The sequence below is a fragment of the Sphaeramia orbicularis genome, chromosome 17 (assembly GCF_902148855.1).
Source record: "Sphaeramia orbicularis chromosome 17, fSphaOr1.1, whole genome shotgun sequence".
Taxonomy (NCBI): Eukaryota; Metazoa; Chordata; class Actinopteri; order Kurtiformes; family Apogonidae; genus Sphaeramia; species Sphaeramia orbicularis.
In genome coordinates this window covers 37,880,456-37,892,124 of record NC_043973.1, presented here as the reverse complement: position 1 = coordinate 37,892,124, position 11,669 = coordinate 37,880,456, and the positions used below count along the sequence as shown (strand labels likewise).

The 11,669-nt window shown below is 34.9% G+C and overlaps 1 protein-coding gene across 1 annotated transcript in view; it reads left to right on the top strand.

The window, feature by feature from the left end:
* Positions 1-9,318, top strand: part of mgst3a (microsomal glutathione S-transferase 3a) — a 10,833-nt gene extending 1,515 nt beyond the window's left edge. The window contains exons 2-6 of the mRNA XM_030159418.1: positions 1,273-1,399; positions 4,550-4,623; positions 4,710-4,767; positions 6,057-6,129; positions 8,230-9,318. Coding sequence (XP_030015278.1) covers positions 1,283-1,399; positions 4,550-4,623; positions 4,710-4,767; positions 6,057-6,129; positions 8,230-8,369 — 462 coding nt within the window. The 5' untranslated portion in view covers positions 1,273-1,282 and the 3' untranslated portion in view covers positions 8,370-9,318. The remainder of the gene's footprint in view (positions 1-1,272; positions 1,400-4,549; positions 4,624-4,709; positions 4,768-6,056; positions 6,130-8,229) is intronic.
* The last annotated feature ends 2,351 nt before the right edge of the window (positions 9,319-11,669 follow it).

Here is an 11,669-nt window from a genome sequence, read left to right as displayed (position 1 = left end):
TTGAGGGTTATACATAAAAAAAAAAAATCAAAGAAAACTGCAAAAAAAGTGACTTTTTCCATAAAAATCTATCATTAACTGAACATGAACATAAACCCAGTGTCTCCATGTACTGTCATTGATCCAACTCTGTGGGTTTTACTGTTCAGTCACTGTTGTAGAAGATGACGGTGTTTCATCTTCTATAATGAGTTTCTTGAACCTAAAAAAACTAAAATTTGCTGGACCGTAACCCATAAAGTCCCAGTGCTACTTTTATGTCAGTTTCTAAATAAAATTGTCTCTACATTTAACTTTTCTTATGTGATTTATCAGCATTTATTAACATATTATCCTTTGTCTTTTGCATTTTATTACTATAAATCAGGTATTTTCCTGTATTTAATTTACTGATCATAGAAATGTTCATAAAAACTCAGATTAAAGTTGAGGGTTATACATCAAAAAACAAAGAAAACTGCAGAAAATGTGACTTTTTCAGTAAAATCTATCATTAATTGAGCATAAAATCATTGTCTCCATCCACTGTCATTGATCCAACTCCATGGGTTTCACTGGTGAATCAATGTTGTAGAAGATGACGGTGTTTCATCTTCTATCATGAGTTTCTTGAACCTAAAATAACCTAAAATTTGCTGGACCGTAACCCATAAAGACCCAGCGCTACTTTTATGTAATTTTCCAAATGAAATTGTCTCTATATTTAACCTTTCTTAAGTGATTTATCAGCATTTGTTAAAATATTATCCTGTGTCTTTTGCATTTTATTACAATAAATCAGGTATTTTCCTATATTTAATTTACTGATCATGAAAATGTTCATAAAAACTCAGATTAAAGTTGAGGGTTATACATCAGAAAACAGAGCAAACTGCAGAAAAAGTGACTTTTTCCATAAAATATATCATTAATTGAACATAACCCAGTGTCTCCATCTACTGTCATTGATCCAACTCCATGGGTTTTACTGGTGAATCACTGTTGTAGAAGATGACGGTTTTTCATCTTCTATAATGAGTTTCTTGAACCTAAAAAAACTAAAATTTGTTTCCATGTTCACTATGGAGCCTCTGAATGTTCAAATGGGTCATATCTGATGACCATGAAAAGATGATAAACAGTATTTTGCACCAATTATTTACATGGATTGATAGGTTTAGTGGATCAACGGGTATTAAACAGTTGAGATCAGTAGATGGTTTTGGTCTGTGATGGATGTTTGGGTCTTTATGGGTTAATCAACTGTTTTCTCCACTTTTCTTCCTCCTTCAGGTTTTCCAAAATGGTCGTCCTCTCCAAGGAGTATGGTTTTGTGGTGCTTACTGGTGTTGCCAGTATGCTGATGGTGGGACACTTGGCTTTTAAGGTTGGAAAAGCCCGCAAGAAGTACAACGTCCCGGTGAGTAGAAGCAGTGGGGTTATCATCATCTTCATCTACACTGATAATATTTACATGGACAGTGCATTTTAGTCTTTAACCCTTACAGACCCAGTGCTATTTTTGTGGCAGTTCCCATTTGAAATTTTGTCTTTCTTAACTCTTTAAAACCTGACGTGTCAACACTGACACACCCTGTGCATATGCAGTTTGGATGGCTGTAACTCTTTCACTGTTTGCACAACTGGAAAAATTCCAACGGTTTCTGAAACCTGAGACGTTGCACTTTATAGGTTTTATTGGGTCATTACAGTAATTTCACTCACGCCTGTGCTAGAAGCTGGAGAAGAAGCCGTTTTAGCAGTATTATAACATGTAGTAAATTGTAAATGAATGCTAGATTTTGAAAGATCTGGGGAAAAAAAGTGATTTGGAAAAATGGGCAAATAGACTCACTCACAGCATATTTCCTAATCTTTTTATAGTCAAAATAAGAAAAAAAAAAATCAGGCGGACCATTTTAGGCTTAGAGTTTAAAGGGTTAAGTGATTTATCTCCATTTATTCTAATATTATACTATATTTTGCATTTTTCAGTGAAAATCATGTATTTTCTTATAATTATTTTACCTGTCATATTGACAGTCATAAAAGCTCAGATTAAAGATGAGAGTTATTATATCAAAAGCAGAGAAAACGGAAGAAAAAAGAACTTTTTTTTTTGTTGTAAAATATATCATTAACTCTGTGGTTCTCAATCTTTTTCTGGCTCCCCTTGGAGGACCAAAAATCTCCAGGCCCCCCTCAACCCCAACAACATTGTAACAGTGGTGCAATTATAACGTTTATTGAAAGAAACATCAGTATTTTAACAATACTTTTTGCTTTTCCTTAAATAACTTGTTGTGCAAATTAAAAATAACTTCGATTTTTGATTGAACAATACAAATAAACTCAACAATTCTACTCCCCGAGACAATATTTTTCCCTATTTTTTAACCTTTCTTAAGTAATTTATCTCCACTTATTCTAATATTATACTCTATATTTTGCATTTTTCCATGAAAATCAAGTATTTTCTTACATTTAACTCTTTCCCCGCCAGAGCATTTTCCAGTGAGTTGGTAGCCAGCGCCAGCCGTTTTGGTCATTTTCACTAATCTTTGGAGGCTCACTGAAAATGTTGTGTTAGGAGTATGTGAACACTGAATACATCAAAAGAAAGAACAGAACTTCAACTTTTAAACACAAAAAACTATTTTATTCTATCTTTATTCGTTCGTGAGATATAAACATTTGAATATTGGTCATTTTCAGGAAAAAACTGAATTTTGAGCAAAAAGCTGAGAAAATTGCATTTTTTTCAAAGATATTGATTTTCAAGAGAAAACTGATTTCCTATTTACATTTTTGACTCTTTCTTATTTACCAACAGTAACACTGTCTTCAAAATCACAAAATAAAATAATAATAACAGCAATAATAGTAACAAACAGCTCTAAGATATCCCATCATTCCACAAAATGTTAGGGGAATCCACACCAAACTTTAGACCGAACATCTTGTAAAGCACAAGGTTCCTTCTAAACTTTGCACATTTACATACATCAGTTATAAGTCTAACACATAGTAGTTTAGCTTTTGGATATAAACACCTCAATATTCCTCATTTTCAAGAAAAAAAGAAACAAATGCACTAAATACTGTAGATTTCTGGCCTTTGGCTGCACCAGGTCCTCCTGTTGGACCAGCTGCTGTGTTTGATCTGTAAATAATTCTATGGACATCTAGTTATTTATCTCTGTATGAATATATGTATTTATTTATTTCATACAAAAGCCAAATCCAAAAGTGTCTTCCATGTGTCCTGCTGACATTCTACAGCTGAATATGTTCTGTGTCCTCAGTCTGAATCTGAACTCACTCTAACAGATGCAGACTAGCTTTCCTTTGTCTTGTCCCATGTCTGTATGTCTGTCTTCTCCTTGAATGTCCACTAGAAATGTCTCTTTTCTCTTCCTCCTGTCTGTCATTTTCTCCGTGTCGCTCTGTGCCCCCGCCCCCCCCCACCCGCACCTCCGTGTCGGACCTGAGCCGCTCCTTGTTTCCCGTGTTCCGTGTCCGTCTCCCTCACCTTCTGTTTCTCCGTTCCTGTCTCTAAATGGTTCTTCTGTAGCTCCATCATATATTGAATTGTCAGACTCTGTCTCCATAATCATCTTTAAGGCTTTTGAAACTGCGCGCGGTTCCTGCAGTCTTCATTTCCTCATTCAGTGACTGCCGCTGGATGCGTTGCCATGGGATACGGAGACTCCAGTGCAAAAACGTTAAACCCGGCCCGTCATTTTTCCGAAAAAGCTGCTTAATTGTTTGTTTTTGGACTAAGGAAAGTAATTCACATGATCCACAACACCTCCAACTACAGTATAACAGTGAAAACACGGATTGACGGAAAATCTCGTCATTGGCGGGGAAGCGTTGGGAAGCAATTGACGGAATATCTCGTCAATGGCGGGGAAAGAGTTAATTCACTGAGCATATAGATGTTCATTAAAGCTCAGATTGAAAGTCGAGGATTATTATATCAGAAACAGAGAAAACATAAGAAAAGGTGACTTTTTCAGTAAAATCTATTATTAACTGAACATAAATCAAGTGTGTCCATCCACTGTCATTGATCCAACTCCATGGGTTTTACTGGTGAATCAGTGTTGTAGAAAATGACGGTGTTTCCACATTCACTACGGAGCCTCTGAAAGTCCAAATGGGTCATATTTGATGACCATGAAAAGATGACAAACTGCATTTTACACCAATTATTTACATGCATTGATAGGATTAGTGGACCAACAGGTATTAAACCGTTTAGATCAGGAGTGCCCAACCCTGGTCCTCGAGAGCTACTATCCTGCATGTTTTAGATGTTTCCCTCTTCCAACACACCTGATGGTCATTTTCAGGCTTCTGCAGAGCTTGATGATAGGCTTATCATTTGAATCAGGTGTGTTGGAAGAGGGATACATCTAAAACATCCAGGATAGTAGATCTCAAGGACCAGGATTGGGCACCCCTGGTTTAGATCAATAAGTGATTTGGGTCACTTGTGGATGTTTGGGTCTTTTATAGGCTAAACTGAAAGATGCTGAACAAGTAACTTGTCTTTTCTCCGCAGTATCCTAAGATGTACAGTGATGATGAAGAAAATGGAAACATCTTCAACTGTATCCAGCGTTCACACCAGAACACGTAGGTATCAGCCCATCCTGCAGCTGCTGAATTCACTGCATCTGTGAGAAAGGAGGTGAGAGTTAATGCACTGTTCTTACCTTTAGCCTGGAAGCCTACCCCACCTTTCTTTTCTGCCTGGCCGTTGGTGGTTTGCATTGTCCTGTAAGTGTTTACTTTACTAATATTTGTTAAATGCATGCATTGTCACGTTTGAGTGCAGCAGCAGAGAGTAGACAGGCGCTAAAGTCCTAGACCAGTATTAGATTTATTGGTTCAGTAATGTTCTAATGACCACAGTTTTTTTTTTGTTTTTTTTTTTTTGTATTAAGATAAACCTGGATACACAGTTGTGGAAAAAATTATTAGACCACCCCTTGTTTTCTACAATTTCTTGTTCATTTTAATGCCTGGTACAACTACAGGTACATTTGTTTGGACAAATATAATAATAACAACAAAAATAGGTCATAGTAGTTTCATTTCAGAGCTGATATCTATCCATTTTCTATGTTTTCTTGATAATAACCAAAATCACTTAAGTTCTTATATCAGTATCTATGGCATTGTACTGACAAAAACAGTGCTTTTAGACATTCCATGTTTTCTTTTCTGTCTGTTTTAGTCACATGATACACACAGGAGTTAGTACTTGATCACGTAACCATTGTTTCTGATGACTTTTGATGGTCTAATAATTTTTTCCGTGGCTGTAATGTGAAGTATGTACAGCAGGAAAAACTAAAGTTTGAAGGAAAAAAACTGCATCTTTAAACCAAAGTGGTAGTATTAGTGCAACCTCCCCTTGTACTTTACATAGTTTTAACCCTTTTTGTTCACATAATATTAGACTTATTGCATTAATTTTCTAATATTTCATTCACTACATGTTAGATGTTTCTAACTATTTGTGCTGCTTCTTGTCATGGGTCACACTAAATAGTGTCTTTAACCTTACAACCCATTTAGTTCAGTATTTTTGTGTCTTTTAAGTCTGTGCACATATTTCCTTTATTTTCTTGTATGTGAAGTAAAGAGAATGAGAACTAAATGTGTATGCTTTAACACTGTACCTCATGCATCTGATGTGTGCAGATCCTCCCATGTTACGATGTCTCTAGTTTTTGTGTTTTACTGCTATTTGTAAGTAAAAAAAAAAAAGTTAGATTTATTTATATAGCACTTATCACAGAGAAACCTCACAAAGTGCTTTACAGATTAAAAGGATACAAGACAGCAACACACACAAAAAAATACAAAATACAAAATGCTTTACGGATTAAAAGACGTAAGCCAGCAACACAGAAAAAGAATACAAAGTGCATAAATATAAAATATGAAATTCTATATTTCCAGATAAAATCAAGGATTAACCATAAAAGCAACAGAATAAAAGAGTGTCTTAAGATGCCTCTTAAAAATGTCCGCTATTTGTTGGTTTCTGTTTGTGACAGCGTGCCGCCAGCGGACTCGGAATTATATGGATCATAAGCAGAGAGGTGTATGCATATGGATACTCTTCAGGAGGTAAAGGGATGCTCTTGTTTCTCTTGTTTTTCAGTAAAAATGTATGCAAGATTTTGACGGCCAAAGATTTTATTTTATTTTATTTTATTTTTTAACTCTTTTTATTGAAATTAGAACAATGACTATAAAAAAGTCATATCCTCCCTAGACCCAGCAATGCATTTTTGTCCTCTGTAGTGGACAGAGAGTTTCACAGCTTTACTAAAAAAAACTGAAAAGGACATTATCTATATATATAAAAAAAAAAAACATTAAAAAAAATGTATCTGAAAAACTGTTGCATCATTATGTTCCCAATTAGGGCAATTATTTAATGTAAAATGACTAAGATGTTTACTTACTGGGTCTAAGGAGGATACACAGTATCAAATATATGTGATGTCGGAACAAGAACACTACACCTGCACTCACATGTACACACGCACACACACACACACACACACACACACACACACACACACACACACACACACAGACATTAAATTAAAAAAAAAAAAAAATGAAGGGGAGGGGAGGGGTTTGCCTACTTACTTAATATTAAAGTAATCTATAAAGGACTGCCAAATTGAATAAAACAACGTTGCATTATCTTTGAGTGAAAATTTGATTTTCTCCAAATGTAAGTGTTGCATAATGTCTTTCAACAGAGCCTAATGAGTTGGAGGATTTTTGTTCTTCCAGTTTAGCAGAATAAGGCGTCTGGCCAGTAGTGTTACACACAACCCTCAAAACAACTCTGTTTAGTACTAAGGTCCACTCCTGTTGGTTCCACACCAAACATTATTGTTATTGGGTCTGGAGTGATCTGTCTCTTTAAAAATCTTAGACAAAGTCTCTAAAGTTTCAGTCCAATAGGTAGTGATGTTGGGGCGTGTCCAAAATGTGTTTGACAGTGAAAGATTTTTTTTTTTTTTTTTTTTTTGTAAATTCAGTAGATGCAAGATATTGTTTCTCTCTCACCTTGTAGTTAAAAAGCCATGCATTTTTTTTTATAAAAGAGGTAAAAATAGAATAAGAATAAATAGGTAGTGAATGGATCGATATTATTCATGAAATTTACATGATGGAACGGCTGTCATATTCCCTTAGAGTCCAGAAAGAGAAATTTTACAAAATTTGGAGTAAATGGACTGAGTATGCCAAACGTATAAGACCAGACTTCTGTTAAATTATTGGAAAAGGGTCAGGAAACAGTGTCTTATGATCTAGACTTTTTTTTTTCTTTTCTCTTTTGCCTTTGACCTTTAACCTGAACCCTTTTTTATTCCATTTTACTGCTACACAGGAATTTTGTCTTTGAAAAACCTTCCAATGTGAAAGCTTCCAATGTTCTTGATGAAAATAGTCCTCACCAATGTTTACCTAAAGGTCTAAAAACATCTGAAAGAGCTACATAGAGAAATACTCAGATGATCTGTGACTCTTCATATGCAAATGTTATGGTGTCTGTCTGTCTGTCTGTCTATCTGAGGAAGAATGTAACAGATTGTGGCATTGTCATTTGTAAGTGCCCTTTATAAATAAAAAAAAAAAAAAAAAAAAAAAAAAACAAAAAAAGAATAAATAGATAGTATAAAGAATAAACTGTAATTTATTTATTTATTTTATTTATTTCGAACATGCAAAGAAACAAAATAAAACAAAATGAAGCAAATTAAAATGAAAACAAAATAACATTTAAATGAACAGAATCTGTCCTCAAGCATGTGCAAATCTGAATTTTGCATGGTCGAAAAGGAGTAGGAAGAAGTATAAACTTATAGAATAATAGAATATAAAGTGCATGTGTAAGTTTTTTTTGTTTTTTTTTTCATTGATTAATTTCAAATATGGACATGGTACAAGCTTCCTGATTGCAACTACCTGACTTCTTTGCACGACATAATGTAGAAATGAAAATTCCAGGAAGCAAAAAATAACCACACACACAAAAAAGAAAAAGAGGAAAAGAGTCATATTTGAAAAGGAGTAAGAAGCATATCTTACTAGCTCTCACCCCTTTGTTTAAACCAGCAGTATGTCAAATATAAGTGTATTTACAATAGCAGCGGTAGTGCAATCAGATCAATTAGCTGTAACGCTGTTATCAATTTCCACTAGATCCCAAGAAACGAATGAGGGGAGCTTTTGGAAACATCGCTTTGCTGGGAATGATGCTGACCACGTTCAACTTCGGCCGCCACCTGCTGGGCTGGACAGGACCACGAATGGGTGGCTTCCGTCACTCTCACAGTGCCTAGAGACGTAAAGGTTCTCACTCAGTACATAGCACTTACAATCAGTGCCGTCCAGTTAAACTTCGTAACCTTTGACCATGCTGCTCAAGTTAGGTGAAGTTGATGTCGTCAAGTTACCCGACTGGTTCTCCAAGATGGGAAACGCCTCATTTAGAAAGTTGAATGTGGTTTATTCACAACCGAGTGTAACGTTTTTACCTGTAATGAGCAATACTTTCCATATCTAACTTTGGACATATATGATTGTACAGTTTAATTTGTCGAATAGACTGTAAAAAAAAAAAAAAAAAACATACAAATGCAGCCCTAAATCAGAAAAATATGGGACAGTATGAACAAATTACAAACAAAGCAGTGATAATAACATTTTCTTTGACTTCTAAATAGCACAAACGCACTATACTTTAGGTTTTTTGTGTGCAACTTTACTTCATTTTTTAATCATATTCAAGAAAAAGTTGAGAGAGGGTTAATTTAGTAGTCTGGTAGTGAATTAAATGGGATGAAGATCACCAGTTTGACAACAAATGCATGAGAAAATTATGAAAGTAAAGAAAGATAGGAAGGCATTTGGGCAGAATTAAACCATTGAAGGAATCTGGATGTGTTTGATCATGTAAAAGGTAGAAGTCTGAGCTGAACACGGTGATTTGTGATCCCACTGCATCGAGATCTACCACTCATCTGGAGCTGAAAGATTACTTTTGCAAACCTTTGTTGAACTCTACAGTAGAGTTACAGCCACAAATGGGCCAAAAGAAGCCTTATAACTGTCCAGAATCAAACAAGCAACATATTTCTGCACAATTTTCCAGGTTGAATGAGACAAAATGACACCTTTAAAACCTCATGACTGGCATTTTCAGTCTCTGAATTCCTCAATGTAATCACTGTTATGAGTTTTAATTTGATATACTGCTCCAAATTTGACTGATTTTTGGTTAGAATTAGTCAAAAACCTCTGTGCTTCTTGTTTGATCATATTGAAGACATTAAATACAATGCATTGGTAATAAATTGTCTTGGTTTAATCTTTATTGCAGTGTGAATAAGTTATTTATTGAAGTGAAGATCTGAGACTGGTGTGTGTGTGTGTGTGTGTGAAGGGAGTGGCTTTCTTTTTGTAAGACGAGGGATTGGTCATAGTCCACCTTACTTTTCAGGCGGAGGTACCGACCTTAAATCACCTTAATCTTGTCGAACAAAAGAAACCAACCCTTTTACAAACGACAGTGACTCAGCACAATCGAACAAAACTGGCAAAAGCACAACGTCCCTCTCAGTATATGCAGCTCAGGACTTGTATTTCAATACTGATTCTTTTTATTATCAAACAGGAAATCCTTACAGCAATAAAATCTTACAGTCTACAATTCAATGGAAAATTATTATACATCACTGTCGGCACTTGAAAGTAAGGTAACACTAGATTTAAAAAGTTTGACACGCAGGTAACAACAGTCTACGCTTAAAACCTCCCAGTGCCGCTTGTCATTGTCAATTTTAAGCATTTTAATTAATAAGCCCTGTGCAGAAACAAACACATCCTTTAATAAATCTGGATTTTTGACATTCAACATGTATTTTACATTTACATTTGTTAATATTAAAGTGTTATTTAGTGTTAGCAGGACGTTAACATTCAGCCTAATTAAAGTTTTACACACCATAACCGTACATTAAAGGTGGCAACAATAAACACTATATCTTCACATACAATTTAGAATAATTTCACTTGAAACGTTAAATTAGTGGCTTCCAAAGATTTCACCATATTTTTTAATTTTTTTTCCAAAAATATGGCTTTTTGTCAATAGGGTATGTGTATAGTCGTAAATAAGACCTCAGCTGTGCAATCTGTAAATTTGATTAGAAAGTGCACTTGTTTTCTATTTGGTCAGCTAAGAGAATAGTACAGTTGTGCTCATAAGTTTGCATACTCTGACAGAATGCACATGGGATGGTCCTGGATGTTCCAACATGACACTGACCCAAAACACAAGGTCAAGTCGACCTGTCATTGACTACAGCAGAAAAGAGTGAAGGTGAAGGAGTGGTCGTCTCAGTCACCTGACCTCAGTATCATTGAGATACTTTGGGGAGGTCTGAAACATGCAGTTCATGCAAGAAAACCAAAATCTTAAAGGAACTGAAGGTGTTTTTGCCAAGAAGAATGGGCAGCTTTACCATCTGAGAAAATAAAGTGCCTCATCCACAACTACCACAAAAGACTTCAAGCTGTTACTGATGTTAAAGGAGCCAATACAGAGGATTAAGAACTAGGGGATATAAACTTTAGATCAGGGTTATTTGGATAGTTTCTGTTGTTAGTATGATTTTAAAAAGAGCAATCACATTTGTTTGATAACACTGGTCAACAACAAATTTATCGTTTAAGTTTTTTGAGCTGATTTAGGATAATTTTGGTGTGCTGAATCCAAAAATCACATTAATTTTGCTCAATCAGGTCAACTTTCTGAACTATGCTACATATTGGCTTTTTAACATTTTTGCTTACATTTATGGGCATTTTCACATCATATGATACAAAATTCTTTCATATTTCTTGCAATAAACGAGTTCTGAAGATTTTACTTTTGCCAATTTATGATTAATGTTTTTTTTTAATATTACAGGTGAATGAAATGGCTTCGACTAGAAGATCTTGCAAAAATAAGCCTGACGTATTCTGCTACATCTGCGGTGAATACACCATTGTACCTAACAGCGATCAAGTCACAAGTTTCACAAAGTGTGCTGACCAATCTTATTTTGGTATTAATTATTATATTTTGTGAGAAGATCAAATTTTTCAAAATCAAATTAGCAAAAAGACCTGACCTGATTGAGAAAAACAGATGTCATTTTTGGATTTAGCGGTGCAAAATGGTCCTAATTCAGTTGAAAAAACCTAGATAACTTGCAAAAAACATTTTTTGTAACCCAGTGTAATAAATGGCTTCATCCAACCCAGTGTTTTTTAATCTTGGGGTCGCCTGAAATTCAAATGGGGTTGCCTGAAATTTTTAGTAATAGATTTTTAAAAAAAAAACCAAAACTTACTAATAAAAAATATATGATAAGTTTAGACAGACAATCACAATACATAAAAGACATGATAAACTCTGAAACTGCAGCACTGTGGGTCTGTTTATCTTTCAAATGTTCATTGTGGTCAGTTTCAGATGCTGCAGCTCTTTCATAATTCATAGTTTGAGTTCTTGTTTGTTCAGTATTAACTGTCAGCCTTGTAAATCCAAGCTGGACTGACTGTACATATTCTGACCAAGGAAAATCAAATTC